The sequence below is a fragment of the Cololabis saira genome, chromosome 22 (genome assembly GCF_033807715.1).
Source record: "Cololabis saira isolate AMF1-May2022 chromosome 22, fColSai1.1, whole genome shotgun sequence".
Lineage (NCBI taxonomy): Eukaryota > Metazoa > Chordata > Actinopteri > Beloniformes > Belonidae > Cololabis > Cololabis saira.
The window spans coordinates 3,460,375-3,482,282 of record NC_084608.1 but is presented as its reverse complement, the minus strand read 5'-3'; the positions used below and the strand labels follow the sequence as shown (position 1 = coordinate 3,482,282).

General features: G+C 41.7%; 2 protein-coding genes across 4 annotated transcripts in view; one reads left to right on the top strand and one right to left on the bottom strand.

Annotated features, from left to right (window-relative positions):
• zcchc2 (zinc finger, CCHC domain containing 2) overlaps positions 1 to 10,105 on the top strand; it is a 39,104-nt gene extending 28,999 nt beyond the window's left edge. The window contains exons 13-14 of the mRNA XM_061713849.1: positions 238 to 1,851; positions 3,577 to 10,105. Coding sequence (XP_061569833.1) covers positions 238 to 1,851; positions 3,577 to 3,638 — 1,676 coding nt within the window. The 3' untranslated portion in view covers positions 3,639 to 10,105. The remainder of the gene's footprint in view (positions 1 to 237; positions 1,852 to 3,576) is intronic.
• Positions 9,338 to 21,908, bottom strand: part of ift74 (intraflagellar transport 74) — a 30,448-nt gene continuing 17,877 nt past the window's right edge. For all 3 annotated transcript variants that reach the window (XM_061713850.1, XM_061713851.1, XM_061713852.1), the window contains exons 11-21: positions 21,440 to 21,502; positions 21,107 to 21,250; positions 19,437 to 19,477; positions 18,441 to 18,517; positions 18,295 to 18,348; positions 16,178 to 16,275; positions 14,945 to 15,071; positions 13,627 to 13,790; positions 12,304 to 12,429; positions 12,056 to 12,116; positions 9,338 to 10,907 (exon numbers count right to left, since the gene is read on the bottom strand). In XM_061713850.1, coding sequence (XP_061569834.1) covers positions 10,795 to 10,907; positions 12,056 to 12,116; positions 12,304 to 12,429; positions 13,627 to 13,790; positions 14,945 to 15,071; positions 16,178 to 16,275; positions 18,295 to 18,348; positions 18,441 to 18,517; positions 19,437 to 19,477; positions 21,107 to 21,250; positions 21,440 to 21,502 — 1,068 coding nt within the window. In that variant the 3' untranslated portion in view covers positions 9,338 to 10,794. The remainder of the gene's footprint in view (positions 10,908 to 12,055; positions 12,117 to 12,303; positions 12,430 to 13,626; positions 13,791 to 14,944; positions 15,072 to 16,177; positions 16,276 to 18,294; positions 18,349 to 18,440; positions 18,518 to 19,436; positions 19,478 to 21,106; positions 21,251 to 21,439; positions 21,503 to 21,908) is intronic.

Below are 21,908 nucleotides of genomic sequence, written 5' to 3'. Positions count from 1 at the left end.
CTGACCGGGCCGTTACCCTGCCCCCCTCACTCCCACGCTGCGGGTTCCGGTGTTGTGCATTCAGAGATGCTCTTCACCATCCGCAGAGGATGCTGCACCATGTACAAAAGAGAAAAAATGCTTGCGCATTTTGCCACTCAGATTAATTAATTACACTGCTAATTAACGTGTTATGAAAATTAACGCAATGAATTATAATGAAGGTGCTAATCTGAACGTCACCCGTCTCTGTTTCAGACACAGACAGCCACTCTGACGACTGCAGCAAAGCTCTGGGTTCTGCCATGTTCTTCTCCCCCCACCCGGAGCCAGCGCTGCTGGGGGAGGCCTCGTCTGTCCACCCGCTCTGCTCCCTGGAGCCCCTCTGCCCCGGGGCCGGGGCCGGCTCCGAGTTCCCGGCCCTGTCCTTCCTCAGCCCCCTGCCCTGCCTGCTGCCCAACGGGGCCAGTGAGTCCGGCCTTCAGATGGTTCCCCCTCCCAAGCACAGTGTGCTTCCTGAGGGGAAGCCCCCAGGGCCGCTGGTGCGGGGGCCCCTGGGGCCCCCAGCTGGCCAGAGAGTTCCAGGAGAGCCCGAAAAGAGGGACGCCCTCCCAACGTTTGGAATGCCATACTTCGGCGCCCCCCCTCAAGAGAACTTTGCCGTCCGGCCTCTGGTCCAGAGATTCAAAACGGTTGTGTCTCACGGGCCGGGTGGTGCTGACGGAGCTCTGGGGGGGGATGCTGCCGCCGCCGCCCCACAGGGGCCCCACGTCAGAGCCTCCAGTGGCCCCACACCTTACTCTCCTCCTGTCCTGCCTTCCCAGGAGCCCTGCCCCCCGCCCTCCTCCTCACACGGGGAGACGTCTCACACCAAGCACCACGGCCTGACCCTGCCGTCCGGCCTGCCCCCTGCCTACAGCCTGCCCGCTGCCGGGGCCCCTGGAGCCAGCCCTGGACCAGCAGCACCTGCCCCGGCTGCTGCCCCCCCGGCCGTGCCCACGCACACCCCCGGCCCTGCCCCCTGCACCCCGAGCCTCAGCCCGGCCCTCACTCACAGCACGGCTCACAGCGACGGCACGGCCTACAGCAACACCACCGCTTCCTGTGGAAGCTGCCCCGTCGCCCCCGGCAACACTCTGACTCTCCAGCAGCCCCAGCAGCAGCAGATGCCCCCCCAGCAGCCGCCGGTGCCCCCGCCGCAGCAGCAGCAGCAGCAGCAGCAGCAGCAGCAGCAGCAGCAGCAGCAGCTGGGCTGCGGGGCCTGCGGCTGCTACAACAACTGTGGCGGGCGAGGGGGCGGGGCTGGGGGCGGAGCCTCCGGCTGCCAGGCCCCGTTATTCTTCCAGACCCACCAGATGGCGGCGACGCGCCAGGTGTTCAGCGTGCCGCCGTCTCTCATCCACCTCACGAGCCTGTGCAGCAACAACTACCTCACCCACCCCAGCCACCAGGCCAACAGCCCCAGCCTGCCCCCCTTCTACCCCCCGGCCCCGTCGCCGTACCTGCACGCCCACGGCCCTGGCCACGCCCACGGCCCTGGCCACGCCCAAGGCCACAGCCACGCCCACAACCACGCCCAAGGCCACGCCCACAGCCACGCCGAGGTGCCGTCACACATGCTGGGCAGCCAGGCGGCCGTGGCGGTGGCGGCCGCCGTGGCCAACTACAGTCTCCAGCAGCAGCTGGGACCCGCGTCCTTCTGCCCCCGCGTCTACCCCCAGCTCTACCCCAACCCCATGGGCATGCTGTCCGCCGCCAGCCTGGGGGGGGGCGTCAATAAGAAGAACGGCAACGTCTCTTGTTACAACTGTGGCGTCAGCGGCCACTACGCTCAGGACTGCAACCAGCCTTCCATGGATTCTGCACAGCAGGGTAAGATTCACCACGCTGGTACGCATCACTGCAGAACAGCCGGGGGGGAACGTGGCAAGAATCAGCAAGATTGTGCACAAGTTTTTGATATTTGGCATGTTAGCTATGGACATAAGCTTTTCAAAAACCACAGCAAGCAAATTACGATGGCCCCCTAGTGGCCGGTGGTTTAACATGGAACCATAAATCAGCCTTTATTCTGGCGAGGTTTGAAAAGACTTCACAACAACGGGCAAACGAGTGATTATGTACATTCACTGAGTGAATATTATGAAAGTAAAATATATATTTTTCGCTAGAAATGTAATCAAAACGCATCTTTATGCAGAAACTAACTCAAAATATTGATTTTATTCACTAAAAAATAAGAAATGTCCGCCATGTTTTTTTGTTTTTTTTTCAGTCCGCAAATGACAACGAAAAGCATTCTGGGAAATTTTTCTGGCCCTCGGTCAGCTACTGAGGATCTGAAATCCCTCGCTGTGTAGGGACAGATTCATACCCCCTGTTTTGGGAGAAATCTCAATTAGGTTCTAGGAGAGGTCGCCTGTACCAAAATGAATCACACACACACACACCTCGCTTTTGCTATAATGACATATGGATCTTTATTACCAGCAAGAAAAGCAAGCATTTACATAGAAGAAATCCACAAAACTACCCGTTTGCTAGGATAAAGTGTCAAGTTATCCCCCGCAAATGGCAGAGCAATATTCCTCACACACAACTACAAAGGGTTTTAAGGCTTAACTCTTACCTCGACACAGGACTGGAGAGCCGGGGACAGAGTAAGCCAAGGAAAAAACCGCGCCGGGCGTCCTGCACTGACCCACGGCAGACTCTAAAATCCGAACTTCCGGCTATCGCGTCTTTATACCTTTCCCTCAGCACCTTGCGGAGGGGGGGAAAGGCCTATTCGCCCCCCGCCCCCCCCCCCCCCCCCCCCCCCCCCCCCCTCCGCAAGCTCTCAAAATAAGACCCAAAATCCCGTGCGAACCAGGCTCTTTCTCACAGAAAAACAAGCATTTGTTATGATAAACAGCAGGTGCGTGGCTGACTAAAAACTAAAGCTGTGTTTTGGGAATCCAGGGCATTTTCAGGACACAACATTTATTTTTTCTCCCTTCACCCCCTAACACTAGTTTTCCCCACTACCACTAGATGAAAAGAGGAATTAGGACACCACTACCCTCACGGGAACGCGCAAAGTTTAGGGATAGGACTGAAAAGTAGGGGTAGTGCGTGTATTGGGACAGGGCCTTATTGTGCTGACATATTTAGGGATATTAACAGCTATTCCTAATAAGAATCCTTAATAACCCAATATCGCGCTACAGTTTGTCACCTCCATGACACGTATTGTGACGTTGCACGATATATTGGGATACCCCTAGTGCAGGGGTCGGCAACCCGCGGCTCTAGAGCCGCATGCAGCTCTTTAGCGCCGCCCTAGTGGCTCCTGGAGCTTTTTCAAAAATGTTTGACCTTTTTTTTTCTTCCTTTTCTAATCTCAACATTTCGACTTTTTTCTCGACATTTCTCCTTTCGCCGTTTTCCTTCATTCTAAGACTGATACAAGACTTTTCATGTTTTGCGGCTCCAGACATATTTGTTTTTTGTGTTTTTGTTCCAATACGGCTCTCTCAACATGTTGGGTTTCCGACCCCTGCTCTAGTACATACATACGTATCCTAATGTGTCCTAATGTGTGTGTCTCTGTTGCAGGTGGCTTCCGGTTAAAGTATGCAGCATCCCACATTTCAGACCCACTTGACAACGCTGACTGAAGCCGAGTGGTTTGGGAGGAGTAGTTAGTTTCCACGGCGGCGGTCTCTGTCCTCCAGGTACTGCTGACAGATCACTGACACGCCGCTCTGAGCGGCTGCAACGCCTCACATGTGCCTCACACATCTGGGTCGCTCACATCACGCATGTGACTCCTCGGCCCAGACCTTTCAGTTTTTTAATACTTTTGCACTGAGGGTTGGAAAAAAGATTAAATTATTGCTTAATTATTAAAACGTTCAGAGACTGCGGGGGGGGTTTCTTTGTTTTTACAGGAAAGTGAAGACTTTGTATCAGCTAAAATGTTCTTAATTCACTTATTTCTAAAGAAGCTTATTTATGCTTTCTTCTCTTTTAATGTTCATTTTTGATTTTATTGTCTGGCAGAATTGTACAGAAGATCAATCAAAAGAAGTGATGTTGGCGAAAGTCATTTTATTTTTGTTATTTTCAATTTTGCTGAAAGGTTTTGAATGTACATCTTCTAACTAAGTAAGTTATCTGTATCAAAGTATCTACATTTCATGCATTTCTGCCAATTGATATACAGAATGTTTGGTTGGAAAGTTATTGCTGCTTTGTAATGTTTTTTAAAATATTTGTATGTTTTGTTTTTAACTTGGATAAATGCACTATAGCAAAGCAAGAACATAAATAAGCGCACTATAACGGCACACGAAGCAAGTGGATTTAAGGATTTTCATTTTTGCTCCAAGTCACCGTAGTAACGCAGACTAATCAGCAGTTTGCTTTGGTTTCCTGAAGTGCAGACGGTGGAAGTTTTACGTTTCAAGACGAATTATAGTTGCAGTAGAAATACAACTAAGGAGAACAAAATGCTTCCCTTGTTCCAGATAATTAGATACTTTTCCAGTTTGTAATCTGTCAACTACCTTTACCTGCTGGAGGTTTCCTCCTGAAGTCAGGTTTGTCCTTCCTCCAGATTAAGACACAATGAGTCGTCCAACACTTCTAGAGGGAGTTAAAGCCATTTTGAACCTCTCAGTTCCTGCAGAAGTTCTTCTGGACGGTGTCTCTGCTCGCCGGACAAACCGCTGAACGTTTGTCCAGCTGGTTCATGTAAAGCAGTCACTCTAATCCAGCCCAGCTGAGGTTTAAATAAAACACAAACCGTAATTCAAGAAGCAAACCGTTTCCAAATCCATTGTGAAAATACACAAGTTTATTAAAATGTTTCTCCTGGACAACTGTCTGTATACAGTTTTATTGTTATCTATGCATTTGACTTAGTTTGGAGCAGGAAAGCTTGGTGGCCGAGACCCGCCATCGCTGCAAATAAAAGAAACGCTGCAAACAGAAACAAACGCAGCTGCAAATTAAAGAAACGCTGCAAATAAAAAGAAACCCCGCTCTCAAATAAAATAAACGCTTTGCAAATAAAATAATAAACGCCGCTGCAAGTAAAAAAAAAAACGAGGCAAATAAAAAAGCCACAACGGAAGTGAATTACCGGCGTTTTTTACGTGAGAGGAGAAGAAGAAGACGAAGAGGACGTAAGTGAAAAGGAAGAAATAAGAAGAGCGAGGAATAAGAAGAACAACAAACGAGAAAATAAGTGAAAAGGTTAGTGTTCAACGTCGCTACGTGTCATTTTTTTCATCTTCTTCTTCTCTCACGTAAAAACACCGGTGCATCAGCAAAAATAGTCCCCGGTAATTCACTTCCGTTGTGGCTTTTTTATTTGCGTTGTTTTTTTATTTTATTTGAGTGGGGTTTATTTTATTTGCAGCATTTATTTTATTTGCAGCGGGGTTTATTTTATTTGCGTCGTTTTTTTAATTTTATTTGCAGCGGGGTTTATTTTATTTGCAGCGGGGTTTGTTTCTGTTTGCAGCGTTACTTTTATTTTCAGCTATGGCGGGTCTCGGCCACCGTCCGTAGGTGCTGGACTGTGACATCACTACGGCAGAGCAGCAGCAGCGTCGGGCCCAGCTGGGCCAGTTAGACGAGCTGGTTCAGTGATCCTCCCTGCAGAGGCTGGAGTGTATTTCCCGTGCACGGATGGTGTGGAGAGCGAGGCCCGTGTTCATTGGCAGTAGGAAAGGACATGTTAAAACAGCAAATGTTGGCGGTAGATGAATTGATGTGAACAATAGTGTGAACGCTGCCTACGGGATGTTCTCTGGAGCATCAAGTTTTAGCCCCATGTGATCTGAACTCACTGTTTTCTGCATCGTTGTATTAACTCTCACTCCTGAGAAATAACATTAGACTTTATATGGACTTGTTTATTGATTAGACCAGGGGTCGGCAACCCCGAACTGTTGAAAGAGCCATATTGGACCAAAAAACAAAAATGTCTGGAGCCACAAAAAATGAAAAGTCTTGTATAAGCCTTAGAATGAAGACAACACATGCTGTAAGTATTTATATTAGTTATATTATTACCATTCAGGCAATGAATGCAAATGATTCGGTCCAGAAAACGTTGAATCCTCAATTATTTTTCTCTTTTTCCCTTTGGAAATAATCCCTTTGGCCGGTTTGTTCACAACAGCCTCCTGCCTGGCGCCCCCTGCTGGTAGAAACGTGTGTTGCAGGCTCTGACGTAAATCTTCTTTAACAGAACTGTGGAAATTTAATATTTATTCTACACATTTTTACAGCATTGGAAAACGTTCGGAATGTTTGTGTCATGTTTGTCGTCCTACAGAAACCACATTAACACAAAAAATATATTTCCCTCCCCCATCTATTTCCATTTTCAAACATTTTTGAAAAAGCTCCAGGAGCCACTAGGGCGGCGCTAAAGAGCCGCGGGTTGCCGACCCCTGGGTTAAACCAATCACACATCTAATCTGTATTTTTTTGAAGACAGAACTGGTGATTAATACTTGATTACATCTTTGTGGATAAACTTGAACGTCTTTGGAAACTTGATGTAGGAAACAGCTCTCCTGGTGTTTTAGGAGGTGAAATTGGAGGTGTTTTTCACACTTAACAAGGGCAGTCTGGGAGTGCCGAGCTGCAGCGTATTCAACCCCATATCCATAGGTAAAGATTAGAAATGAAGCTGCACTTTCAGGTGAAATAGTCTTTGACACCTGGATTTGTAATAAAATGTTTGTGATTTAAAGAAGTATTCAGTCATATATTCTTTTGACATGTCTGTTTTTCTTTCATGACATTTGCCCAAATGACACCGTTTCACCGTTAGAGCTCGTTCTCACCGGCTCCCTGGAGCTTTGGTCGTTCCCTGATAGAAAGAGGATCTTTGTGGTTCCTGGTGTAGAGGGAATGTATTGACGTCACTTCCCACTGGACCAATCCCCTTACTCTCACTGAGTGGATAAAACATCAGCAAAAACAGCTGCAACTAGTGGAGAAGACGAGATAACAGCTGATTATCAGCTTAAATTAAAGTCAGTTGGACTTGACAGTGACCCGTACAGTTACCAAGAACCAGTGTTCCATGGACATTAATATTTGGTACAGTTACCCCAAGAACCAGTGGTCCATGGACATTAATATTTGGTACAGTTACCAAGAACCAGTGGTCCATGGACATTAATATTTGGTACAGTTACCAAGAACCAGTGGTCCATGGACATTAATATTTGGTACAGTTACCCCAAGAACCAGTGGTCCATGGACATTAATATTTGGTACAGTTACCAAGAACCAGTGGTCCATGGACATTAATATTTGGTACAGTTACCAAGAACCAGTGGTCCATGGACATTCATATTTGGTACAGTTACCAAGAACCAGTGGTCCATGGACATTAATATTTGGTACAGTTACCAAGAACCAGTGGTCCATGGACATTAATATTCGGCCACGAATCCAGTTTCCTGATATTTATATGAACTTAATTTCTACGCCGGGGAAATACACGAAGCAAAGCTTGAAGGCTTACAAAAGTCTTGACGCTTGGTCCGACTTCAAGGCAGGATTTGTTGTAGAAATTAAAGTGATGAGGACACCGAACTTTATGATTTGACCGTTTAACGTTAGCTACCCAAAAATCCAACATTACCTGATACTAAATGGGAACCACAAATCCACGTTTCGGTGTCTGGAATCCAGTTGTTTCTGTGAATTGCAGCGATCCGTTTGTCTCTCTTAAGATTATTTTTCATCAGTCTGTAAAACGATAACTCCGATTTCTTGCTAAATCTATGAGTACAGTCGATCGCACAACAGCTCTTTCACATTTTAGATGTTTTCCAGTTGCTCAAACTGAAAGTTTACGCTGACACTCAGTCTTTCTGCCACTCAGTCTTTCTGACACTCAGTCTTTCTGACACTCAGTCTTTCTGACACTCAGTCTTTCTGACACTCAGTCTTTCTGTCACTCAGTCTTTCTGCCACTCAGTCTTTCTGCCACTCAGTCTTTCTGACACTCAGTCTTTCTGTCACTCAGTCTTTCTGTCACTCAGTCTTTCTGACACTCAGTCTTTCTGACACTCAGTCTTTCTGTCACTCAGTCTTTCTGACACTCAGTCTTTCTGACACTCAGTCTTTCTGACACTCAGTCTTTCTGACACTCAGTCTTTCTGACACTCAGTCTTTCTGACACTCAGTCTTTCTGACACTCAGTGGGCGTAACCCGCTGTGAAGTCTCATCTGTGACGTCATGCGTTCCCTCTATACGGGGGATTCCAGCAGAGCGACTGGTGTCACCAGCTCGGAGTTCTGCAGCTTCTACTGGGTCATGAGTAACGTGAGGATTGCCCGCTGATTTCAGCCGACAGGATGTGTTACATTTAATAATTAGAATAATGATGAGCTAAGTTTTATTCTTTTCTTGAAGACACCTCCTGGTTCATTTCTTTATATTGTTTATACACATTACAATGTGCTTTAATGATTAACATTTTAGGGTTCCATGGTAGAAAATGTTTACAATTCTTGGAAAATATCACTGACCTGTACAGAGAAAAGTGTTTATGCAAAGAGCATCTTAAGATGTCGTCTCTCTGTTTTTTTCTCAAAACCTTCCTTCAGGGTTGTCAAATCTGACCAGTTTTATTGCTTTCCTGAAGCATGAAGGAGATGTTTTCTACCCGCTGGACGAGCAGGATGTATTCATTTCCTGTGGCAGTCGTTTTGGAGGGGTTTTATTTAATTGTATGAACATTGTGAACAGCGGTTTTATATCTCCAGAGAGATCATTGGGCTTTGGTACTATCAGGTGGAAAAATATCCCTTGTCACAAATACATAAACCACGAGAGGATCACGCCTTAGACTGAACAGATTTAGTTTCAGTTGCAAACATCCGTTTTATTCTCGTGCACATACAAACAAAACAAGCAACTGTACCTTTTTTGTTTTTCATGTAGAAATGCATCTCTACTGTCTCCTACGGTGGCCGACGAGGGCCAAACGCACTGCAACGGCCTAATGCGTCTCAGTTAAGGAAAACGGCTTCAAGTACAGAAACGATTCAAATTCACAAACTCAAAACGAGGTACAAAAAGAGGAACGTGGGGCAAATGAAAAAACGTGCTGCAAAAAACAAAGACAAATCTAGCATCATCAAACGCTGCAAATAGAGAAACGATGCAAAGCACAAAACCATATAAAACAAGAAACCATCTTCAAAAGAAAAACGCTTCATAACCGGTCACTACTACCGGAAGTGCTCCAAACCTGCAGGGGGCGCTCTATTTGCACCACGTTCCTCTTTTTGTACCTGGTTTTGAGTTTGAATTGAAATCGTTTCTGTACTTGAAGCCGTTTTCCTAAACTGAGACGCATTAGGCCGTTAGTGTGTTTGGCCCTTGTCGGCCACCGTAGTCTCCTCCGTATATTCAGTTCCTCTAGTTGAAGCCACTGGTCCATCAAAAGTTTGTGAGAACTTGTGACACAAAAGCCATAAATTGTGGGCCGTTACTTGGGGGGGTTAATGAACACTGAAGGAAGGTTAAACTGTTGTTTTCCAGCAGACATTTGATGAAACTCTTGGGCCGTTACTGGTTGTCTTCAGGGCTTTAAAGATGTGCTGCTTATCTTTGTACATTTCTTTCCCAGTACTGCTCAGCCTTCCATTACTGCGTTATTTCTAAAGCTGAAGTACAAGTTCCCACTTGTTTCCTGAACGTGACCAGTGGTGGAGAGAGAACTGCCCTCCAAATATCCGGCTGTTGATCTGAGCAGTTTCACTTTGATCAACTTTCTGTTGCAAAATCTGCAAAGTTCTTTCTCTCCTTGAAGACTTGAGGATCCCTCAACATCTGGGTGTTATGCAGCAGCAGATGTGGACGGACAGGAAGTCCCTGCATCACCACCACCCCGGGTCTGAAACGCTGCAGTGCTGCCACTCAGCAGGGATGTTTACTGTGGCTTTCATATCCATGTACTGGAAGGGTCAAATCTATTTCTAGAGTGGAATTTGGATTTTATGCAAACTGTTTTTTGTCCTGTAATTGAAAGCAATAAATATAAAAATGGAAAAAACTGACTTTGTACCAATATACTTTTTGTTGGAACATTTTACAGAATGGCACGGTTCTCGCCAGCTGCAAGAGTTACACACTAAAGTCAAACTTCAAACTGAAAAGAGCCATTTTTTCCCCCTGTTGAGCCGCATTTTGTAATAAACGTCCAAAATGTAATAACTTTGTCATTTCATTCTGTAATAAACTGCCGCATTTTGTAATAAATTTTGCCGCATTATGTAATAAGAGATTATTACAAAATGCACTTGCAACTTTTTTATTCTCTAGAAAATGTAATAACATGGTGCATTATGTAATAATTCTAAAGCATAGTTTATTTGTTATTGGCCTATATAATTCCAAACTTCAAATAGGCACCTAAATTTATATTCTGAGTATTATACCGGTACATAGATTTGAAATGACATAAAAAACAAAAGTCACTCTATAAATTCATTGTTAAACAAACAATAATAGGTATTATTTACATAATGCACCATATTACATTTCCTAGAAAATAAAAAAGTTGGAAGTGCATTTTATAATAATCTTCTCAAAATGCAATAACTTATTACATAATGTGGCAAAATGTATTACAAAATGAGGCAGTTTATTACAAAATGAAATGAAAAAGTTATTACATTTTGGACGTTTATTACAAAATGCGGCTGAACACCCCCTTTAAGAACAGGGCAGTTTTCCAGCAGCTCAGGTCGTTGGACGGAGCGGCCAGCAGGACGAGTGTGCAGGGTCTAACTCTTGTTCTGCAGGGACTGGATCAGGCTCTGGTTGTACTCGGCCACCTGCAGGGAGACGTTCTTGGCCACGGAGCCGTAGTCGCTCTCCTGAGACTTGGAGGCGATGACTGGAGCAGCAGTTAAAGAAAAACCAGCAAGGGCTCGTTCTGGATCCTCACAGAGCTGCTAGTGTGAGACGGGAGGACAGGACATCCCCACCCTTTACCTCAAAATACACACATTTACAGGACTGTATCACAAAATTAGAATATTGTGATAAAGTTCTTTATTTTCTGTAATGCAATTAAAAAAAACTAAAATGTCATACATTCTGGATTCATTACAAATCAACTGAAATATTGCAAGACTTTTATTATTTTAATATTGCTGATTATGGTTTACAGTTTAAGATTAAGATTCCCAGAATATTCTAATGTTTTGAGATAGGATATTTGAGTTTTTTTAAGCTGTAAGCCATGATCAGCAATATTAAAAAAATAAAAGGCTTGCAATATTTCAGTTGATTTGTAATGAATCCAGAATGTATGACATTTTAGTTTTTGTAATTGCATTACAAAAAATCACAATATTCTAATTTTCTGAGACAGTCCTGTAGATTGTTACTATTATAGGATTTTTTTCACAGATTACTATAAAAGATTCATAACCAAGTATGCCTTTAAACATTTTCAATTTTCAATGTTCCCATTATACCAAACAAAACTACATTAATACTTTTATATTAAAATGGATCATTTCTATTTTGTGGGTTACAAATGATGTGTGAACTGGTATGTTATTCAATACCAGAGGTTTCTTGATGTACCACTGTCAGTATGTTGTCCCTTATGAAATTAAAGTTGTGAGGTATAAAATCTGTTCAGGCAAAGAGACGAATAATGAGTTTTCTGGGTTTTACAGTAAGGGCTCTGTAACATCTTATATTAATGTTAAGAGTTTCAGGGAGGTTATGCAGATCTGACGTTTGTAGAGATCATGTAAGTATCACAGTTCCTCTGAGATTCTTACACTAGAAAATCCAAAAGGAAAACAACCGCCGTCCCTGACCAAAGTCTTGTCACTTTGAAACTTTGAAAATGGTACATCAAGAAACCTTCGTATTGAATAACATACCAGTTCACAAGTCATTTGTAACGCACAAAATAGAAATGATCCATATTGATATAAAGGTATTCATCTACAGAGTAAACATTGATAAATAAATGAGTAAAACATCTCAGCTACTAAAAAGGTTAGTCCCGTTTCTGAAGGATACACTCTTTCATCACAAAGTTGTTCTGCTCCAAGTGCTGCCACTTCCTCTCCAGGTTAGCCAGCTGAAACAGGAAGCTCACATTCACATTGATTGTCTCTTACAGAATGATGAACTCTGCTGGAATGTTTCACTGCTACAAACCAGTGAGTCAAATGTGATGAAGCAGCACGTATCAGCTTAAAGCTGTGAACTCCTCTTTGCCAGAGTTGCATAGCTGCATCAGTGATCCGGGTGCAGACGACTCTAACCTGAGCGTGAGTCTCGTTTTCTTCAAGTTTGGTCTTCAGAACTTCGTGTTTCTGGTTCATCTCCTCCAACAGCTGCTGGAATGAATCTCGGCCCCGAGTCAGTGACACCTGGTCCTGCAGGAGTCTCTACGCCAGGGAGAGAGCGGGTTAAATAATGTTTAGGTCATGACTAGTGGAGCTTTTCCACTAGCACCTACTCAGCTCTACTCATCTCAGCTCGACCTGGTTTCTTTTTCATAACAATTCATCTGGAGCAGAAGTAGGAGGTTGGAGAAGCTGCTGTGACATATTTGATTGTGTATCTAAATGAAGAAGACAACAACACTAAAGATGTAGAACCTGGAGGAGATGATAGATGTGCTGCTGGATCTGTGACTTGTGTTTGATATCAAGTTAAAAAATGAGAGTGAGAGAAACTTCAAGCAGCGACACTTTTTAATTTTGTTAGTTTGTCGGTGCTGCTGAACAGTCAGCTGGAGCCGTGAGCAGCTATGAAGAGACAGAGCTCCTGGTAGATCTGGTCGTTCCTTATCTCCGTCTAGATCCCTTTTTAATTCTCTCCTCAGCACCAGGTTTATGAACATCTGACCCTCAGAGTTGGATCATGAAACAGACTTTTGCTGCCGTTGCTGGTTGAATAAAATTAACACACTGCAAAAACTCAAAATCTTAACAAGAATATTTGTCTTATTTCTAGTTAAAATGTCTCATTTTTAGTCAAAAGAAATCTCATTACACTTAAAACAAGACTCATCACTGGAAAAAACAACAATTTTCACCTGTTTCAAGTAGATTTTCACTTAAAATAAATAGAAAAATCTGCCAGTGGAACAAGATTTTTTTTTGCTTATAATGAGAAGATAAATCTTGTTCCACTGGCAGATTTTTCTACTTATTTCAAGTGAAAATTTACTTGAAACAGGTGAAAATTGTCAAATAAGTTATTTTTCTGGTAATGACTCTTGTTTTAAGTGTAATGAGATTTTTTGACTAAAAGTGAGACATTTTAACTAGAAACAAGACAAATATTCCTGGTAAGATTTTGGGTTTTTGCAGTGCAAGAATCCGTCAGAGTCTCTTTCTCTGATTTCCTCCTCCTGACTCAGACGTCTGACTCCAACCCCCCGACCAATCGGTGGCCTGTAGTGTGATGATGTCAGATACAGCCGACTCAGCAGCTTAGAACCTCAGCAGAATAGTTACAGAAAAGTATCTACTCGGCACGTTAGACCCCTAGTGGAAAAGAACTGAACTGAGACGAGTCGGGCTGAGTAGGTGCTAGTGGAAAAGCAGCATAGATTCTTCCCTCCCAGGCTGCGTTACCTTCTTCTTCTCCTGCGCTGCGTGTCTCAGAGCGTCCAGGTCCCTGTAGGTGTGCAGCTCCGACTCCATGGTGCTCACTTGCTTTTTCAGGGTGGTGAGTTCCTCTGTGATCTTCCCCTCCAGCTGCTGCACCTTCTCCAGGTCCTGCTGCAGGCGCTGGGACTCTAATAGAAGAGCAGGAGCCACACTCATTACTGAGATATTATCATCAACATAAACTCCATAAACTCAAAAAAATCTTTTGTAAGAATTGTTACTAACTCTCCACGTTTAACACCATCCACACCTCTGTTTAAAAAAACACAAATACTAACAATCTACGATGTGAATAAGTATCAAACAGGAATCCTGAAGTATAAAGTCATGCTCTCTGTTAACTTTACCCAGACATTTTCATCATTATTTTGAGTTTAATTCTTATTATCATTCATACTCCACAAGAAGAAGGAATGATTTGCATATCTCCTTCTGTAGAACCGCAGTTGCTACATTTTCATTTATGTATCAAGGTGTTGTGCTGTGGAACAGTTTAAAACATCTAAGTGAAACATTCTCAACATTATCTGCATTCAAAAGAAAGCTGAAAAAAAACAGTTTATAGGTTTTTAACATATCTGTGTTTCTCATTCACCATTATTCAAATAGATTTCTAATCTATTTAATTGTATTCCAAAGTATTGTATAACTCTGAGTTATCAGTTATACAGGACTGTCTCAGAAAATTAGAATATTGTGATTTTCTGTAATGCAATTACAAAAACAAAAATGTCATACATTCTGGATTCATTACAAATCAACTGAAATATTGCAAGCCTTTTATTACTTTAATATTGCTGATCATGGCTTACAGCTTAAGAAAACTCAAATATCCTATCTCAAAAAATTAGAATATTCTGGGAATCTTAATCTTAAACTGTAAACCATGATCAGCAATATTAAAATAATAAAAGGCTTGCAATATTTCAGTTGATTTGTAATGAATCCAGAATGTATTACATTTTTGTTTTTGTAATTGCATTACAGAAAATAAAGAACTTTATCACAATAATCTAATTTTCTGAGACAGTCCTGTATGTATAGGCATATGTATTGTGCTTATATGGTTTTGTGAATTATTGTTTTTTCATTTTTTTTCTTGTTTCTGGGAGGGAGGAGTTGCTTATAAGCCCTCGGGTTTTTATGACCTCTCCTGCACATCTTTTCTTAACTTTTTCCCTCTGTGTAATGTTCCTTTCTACGAGTGCAAACAATAAAACAAACAAAACTAAATCTTCCTAAACGTACATTTCTTTGTGAAGCCCCTGCAGCGTTTACAGACCTGTGGTCAGCCCTCGGGCCGTGCTCTCCGACTGAATCACCTCCGTCTCCTTGCTGACCAGAACCTCCTGCATGTTCCTCAGCTCGCTGGCCGTCACCGTGTCCATCTGGTTCAGCCACAGCATGTTCTGTACACACGTCACACACATGAGCACCAGGATGTTACTGCATGTTCCTCCCACGGGCAGCTTGGTGTCTCAGATATGATGCCTTTGATGATGCTCAATCCCGTCTGACTCAGCTTAAACTAGGATTAAACGCAGATACATCCAAGACCATGCTTTTTTCAAATGGCCAGCAGCTTCCATCTCTCCTTCCAAGGTTTTTAACTGTTCAGGGGATTGAAATGGAATTGGTCAGTTCTTATAAATATCTAGGCATTCTGATTAATGACAACTTGTCTTTTAAATCTTATATTGATAACCTTGTTTCTAAGCTGAAACTAAAATTAGGTTTCTTTTTTAGGAACAAATCATGTTTTTCATTTCGGGTCCGGAAACATTTGAACACAACTTTTTTACCCTTGTTGGACGATGGCGATCTGCTTTTTATGAACGCTCCTGAGCAGTATTTAAAGAAATTAGATACTGTGTATCATTGTGCTTTGCGTTTTATCACCGGTTGCAGCTTTCAGGTACATCACTGTGTTTTGTTGCTGCTGCCAATTGTCCTTCTTTGCCTCGTAGACTCTCCCACTGGCTGACTTTTATTTATAAATCCATTTTGGGACGTCTCCCTACATATTTGTGCGTGCACATGTGTAGAAACGTCAGCCATTATGAACCTGCGCTAACAGAACTTTATTCAAATGCAGGTCCGAGAGCCAGAACTGAACTGGGTAAAAAGGCGTTCCAGTTTTCTGCCCCGTCAACCTGGAGTGATGAGAGACGGACTTGAAACTGGTTGATCTAGTTTCCTTGGGTGAATTCAAATCCATTTTAAAAGACAGAGAAATTAGCTCTCTCGGTTCTTGTAACTGCCCCGTTGTTTTTATGCTGCCATTTTGGCCACGTCACTCTTGGAAAAGAGGTTTTAATCTCAATGAGTTTTTTTACCTGGAGATATATACAGTATATATGATATATATACACACACACACACACACACATATATATATATATATATATATATATATATATATATATATATATATATATATATATATAATTATTATTATTATTATTATTATTATTATATATATATTTCCCAGCAGCCTCCCCCCGTTGCTCCTCACCCTGCTGCAGTGCTCCAGCAGGGAGACGATGGTCTCCTGGGTCTGGCTCAGCTTCTCCAGCTCCTGGACCTTCAGCTCCTCAAACGACTCCAGGAACTCTGGGGCAGACGAGGGAGCACAGATCAGGGAGTTTACTTGGGAGGAGAGTTTATAAACTTAAGGAAGTGACTCCACACGTCCCTCTCATCCCAGTCAGCCTTTATGTGTACTAATCTTAAAAGCAGATCAGTCTGTGGGGGAACTTTGTGGAATGGTCTTGATGAAGAAATCCAACGAAGCACTAACTCTATACAGTTTAAAAACACATACAAGAAAACCATTCTTGACAAATATAAAAATAAGGACCTCTAAAGAATTGAATTTACCTTCTGTATGTATTTATTTTATTATTATTCTGTTCCTTATGTGATAAATCAGATATGATACAAATGTAACTCCCTGCATTCATGGCTGGTCATGGATCATCAAAGAAGTGACTGGAAATTACATGAGTTTAGGATATTGTAGGAGGCTAGTTTAATTATTATGCATTGTTCTTTGTTTATTAATTGTTAGTGTTGTATTTATTTATTTATGTGTTAAAGGAGCATGAGGCTCCATTCAAGAAATGAGACTCTCTAGCGCCACCCTTCACCACGACGGCCGTTGGGGGTACTGCAGCCAACAGAGAAGCCGGCACGGGAGAACGGGGAGAACGTGCATGCAGCGTCATGTGACGTCACATCCACAGGACAGCGCGGGAAATTCGGGACCGAATTGCAGCACATTTTGCAGCACACAGCCTGTTCAAGGCAACAGAGAGATACACTAGAGGAATCATTCTTTTGGGTTTGGAACGCTTCATCTGACATTATTACTAGAAAATTTAAAATGTATATGGATTTTTTTCATAAATCCTGCCACAATCCGGCCTCAAGCTCCTTTAATTCTTTTTTCTTTCTCTTCTTATTTTATTTTAATATTTTCTATGGCAGATATGTTATATTGTGAGGAAGGGACAGGACTAAATTTTGCTATCCTATTTTGCTGTTGTTCTTTATTTCTAGATGAGACTGTTAAATTGTTTTGCTTTTTTTGATATTTTGACACTTTTAATTTGATGGTGATCTTTTCAAAAAAACTTTGACCGGCTGATGACATTCCTGTTGCAGACAAAGCAGAGCCCTAAGATGTTTTATTCTGCACACAGTAATGGAGTTTTTCCACTAGTACCTACTCAGTCCGACTCCACTCGGTTTGGTTCTTTTCCACTAGGGGTCTAACGTGCCGAGTAGATACTTTTCTGTATCTATTCTGCCGAGGTTCTAAGCTGCTGAGTCGGCTGTATCTGACATCATCACACTACAGGCCACGATTGGTCGGGGGGTTGGAGTCAGACGTCTGAGTCAGGAGGAGGAAATCAGAGAAAGAGACTGACGGATTCTGGTTCATTTTATTCAACCAGCAATGGCAGCAAAAGTCTGTTTCATGATCCAACTCTGAGGGTCAGATGTTCATAAACCTGGTGCTGAGGAGAGAATTAAAAAGGGATCTAGAAGGAGATAAGGAACGACCAGATCCACCAGGAGCTCTGTCTCTTCATAGCTGCTCACGGCTCCAGCTGACTTTTCAGCAGCGCTGAGACAAACTTTAAAAAAAAAAAGCGTCGCCGCTTGAAGTTTCTCTTACTCTCATTTTTTAACTTGATATCGAACACAAGCCACAGATCCAGCAGCACATCTATCATCTCCTCCAGGTTCTACATCTTTAGTGTTGTTGTCTTCTTAGTTTAGATACACAATCAAATACGTCACAGCAGCTTCTCCAACCTCCTACTTCTGATCTGGGTATTGAAAATAAACGAGGGCAAGGCGAGTGGAGTGGAGTCGGGCTGAGTAGGTACTAGTGAAAAAGCGCCATAAGAGAGCCAGCAAAGAGGTCTGCGAATGATGGAATTATATGAAGAGATCCGGGTTCCAAATCTTCCAGATCTCAGTGCATTCTTGCATTGATGAGATGAGCTGGAGAAACAAGTCTGACTCAGCTATACTAAAAACATTCTGAAAGCAGGAGGTATTTATCAATACTTTAAGTGTAACATTTCAACATCACCAGTATCTAATTATAACAGAACTCACGGCCAATTTCTTCCTCTTTCTTCCTCAGTTCCTTATATTTCTGATGACACTCCCCTAAAAGCAAACATGAACCAGAGAAAAGTCACGTCATTGGGATAAAGGTTAAAGATGCTGGGAAATAGTGAGGTTGAAGTAGTGAATGTCACCCTGAGCTGGCCCTGAATCCTCCTCCAGGTGTCGGGTCTCCGTCATCTGGCTGGTACTGGTCCTGATCTCAGTGAGCCTGAGCCGAGGAAAACACACACATCCTTACACTCAAACTAACCACTGTTCAAGTAGCACAGAACTAGTTGAGATGGAGGGAAACATGAAAAACAGGAAACAGGTGAAAACGGATGACAGTTGGGATTATTTGTGGACTGCTATTGTTAGCATTTGGGGGTATATATATACATATATATATATATATATATATATATATATATATATATATATATATATATATATATATATATATACAAAAAAGGGATTATGTACATTCACTGAGTGAATATTATGAAAGTAAAATATATATTTGTCGCTAGAAATGTAATCAAAACACATTTTTATGCAGAAACTAACTCAAAATATTGATTTTATTCACTAAAAAATGTAAAAATGTCCGCCATGTTTTTTTTTTTGGATTCAGTCCGCAAATGACGACGAAAAGCATTCTGGGAAATTTTTATACCCCCTCGCTCGCAAAGTCAGCATGTGAATTCCCTCGATGTGAAGGGGCTATCCTCAGCCCCTAGCCCTCGTTATGCCCACTCCCCCTAGGTGAAAAGAGGAATTGGGACACCACTACCCTCACAGGAACGCGCAAAATTTAGGGGGAGGGATCAAAACGAGGGCGAGGGGGAGTATTGGGACGCACCCTTAATCAACCTGCCAGGGGGTGCAGATCAAACTGAGCCTGTATCAAAATAAAATACTCTTTAAATATTTCTATATGTATAAGATTGTGATATATTTGATGTAAATCAGTGCCTTCTAGACGTAAGATGTATTGTATAGACATTATATTTGTCATAAAATAACAGAGAATCCACTTTGTTTGAAGATATAAACTATAATAGGTCTTTGTGAAACTAAAATTCCAATTTGTCTGCGAAGAAAAAAATAAAAAACAAAACATAACTAGCTGAGTAATGAAAACGTACTGCCGCTCCATGCTGGCTATTTCCTGGTTGTCCTCTTTCACCTGAAATACAGAAAAACTGTTTTTAGTACATTCAGCCACATAAAAACATGTTGGGATGTTCAACCCTGTGTAGTTAATTACTATCTGTTGTTTCTTTCATTATTTTTTAGTTTGACCCCTCTGTGGCATCGTCTTTTCAATTATGAATGTAGTCAATAATAATGATGGCTACTATAAAGGTTTCGTTTCGTTTATTTCGAAAATGTAAAAAAAACAATAAAAAAAGACAAGAAAACAAATCCAGGTTCATTCCACCACATAAAGAAAAAACAACAACATCAAAACACATATTTCAAGTTACATGTTGGAAAAGGAGTGGGAGGAAGTATAAACTTATTTAATCCCACCCCCTTTCCACAACTAAACATAAATTATATGTCTGTATTTATTTTTTATGCTACACACTAATTTGTATAAATAGATATCATTTTTACAAAAATAACCTGTTTAATACAAGATGTAAGCTCTATCATAAATATAATATAACTATGATATAAATATAATATAACTATGATATAAATATAATACAGAATAGCAGAACACACACAGCTGGTGATCTTTAAACACAGTCTTCACTTTTATACCTCAAATAAACCATTTCTTTATATTTCTTCTTAAATTGTTTTATGTTTGTACATTCTTTTACTTCCAAATTCAAACCATTCCACAGTTTAATTCCACAAACTGATACACAAAAAGGTATTTCTGTTGTACGCACCAGTAAAGATGTGAAGTTTAGGTTTCCCCCTAAATTGTAACCCAGTTCCAGACAGCGTCTGTGCCTGCAGCAGCTTCTCTTTTGCTGATCCCGTCTCAGCTGAACTTGGGTTTATTGAAACAGCCGTAGTGTTGGGAGTTGCAGCTCCCACACTGAAGCCTAATGATCCCTCGCTGGGCTCAGGCACGTTTCCATTGGCCTTCAAACATTCTCTGATCCTCATCCAGCCCTGGCCCAACCCACTGGCCTCTCTGCCTGCTTCCCTTCCTTTCCAAGGTTATGGAAAATTACAGGCCTCTCATCTTTTTAAGTGGGAGAACTTGCACAACTGGTGGCTGACTAAATACTTTTTTGCCCCACTGTCATATATATATATATATATATATATATATATATATATATATATATATATGGCATTGCATAAATCAAATAAATGTGCAGTGAAATACCCGCCAGTCACAATTTGTCTTACTGTACTTATTGTATTTTTTCTCATAATCCTTTTTCATTTTCTCCCGTTCAAATCAAGTTAATCGGGCCGCGGTGGGGCTGATCTCCGCAATCTGAAGCCTTGTATAATAATTGTAAAAATCTGTGTTATTTGTACAAGCCTTTTATTATTTTAATATTGCTGATTATGGTTTACAGTTTAAGATTAAGATTCCCAGAATATTCTAATTTTTTGAGATAGGATATTTGAGTTTTCTTAAGCTGTAAACCATGATCAGCAATATTAAAATAATAAAAGGCTTGCGATATTTCAGTTGATTTGTAATGAATCCAGAATGTATGACATTTTTGTTTTTGTAATTGCATTAGAGAAAATCACAATATTCTAATTTTCTGAGACAGTCCTGTGTATATATCTTTTGCTGTTTAATGCCAGAAAGTGCTGCTGTGTGAAGCCCAACCTGTTTATAGAGCTTTTCTCTCTCCTCGCTCGGGGAGCCCAGGCTCTTGTGCTCGGCCTCCATGGCTTCACGCTTCACCTCCAGTGATGACAGGGTGTCATGAAGTCGCACCATTTCCTGCTTTATCTGCGAGTAGCTCAGTTCCTGTACAAAAACATGAAGCTGTCAAATAAAACATCTCCACTGTAAACAAAGTATGTGTGATGTAAGCCTACATTTATTTCACATGTTCAATTTCCCACCCCTCTTTGTTTTTTGCTTGTGTTCTGACACTTATGAATGTTTGGTCTCACTCAGACCCTGATGTAGGCTCTTCTCATTAACTTGACTCACTGCTTCGTAGTCCTCTTTCTTTGTCACCAGAATATCCAGCTCTTCCTGAAAAACAGCCAGCTCCTGCAAAATAAGCACAACTCTGAAGCAATTGGAAAAGTAAGCATGTAGTTACATGTGCATGGCTCTTGTACGGAAGAGTATTAGGGCGAGGCAGGAGAAAAATAAAAATAATATGATAGGAGGAAGATTATTTTTTTCATCTTCAACTTCAAGAAAAAAGTCAAAATGTTGAGAATAAAGTCGACATTTCGACTTTTATCTCAACATTTCGACTTTTTTCTCGAAATTGTACTTCAACATTATTAGAGGAAGATTTTTTTTTCATTATGAACTTCAAGAAAAAAGTTGAAATGTCGAGAAAAAAGTCGAAATGTCGAGATTAATGTTGAAATACAATTTCGAGAAAAAATTTGAAATGTTGAGAAAAATGTCAAAACTTTGTGAATAAAGTTGAAATGTTGAGGGA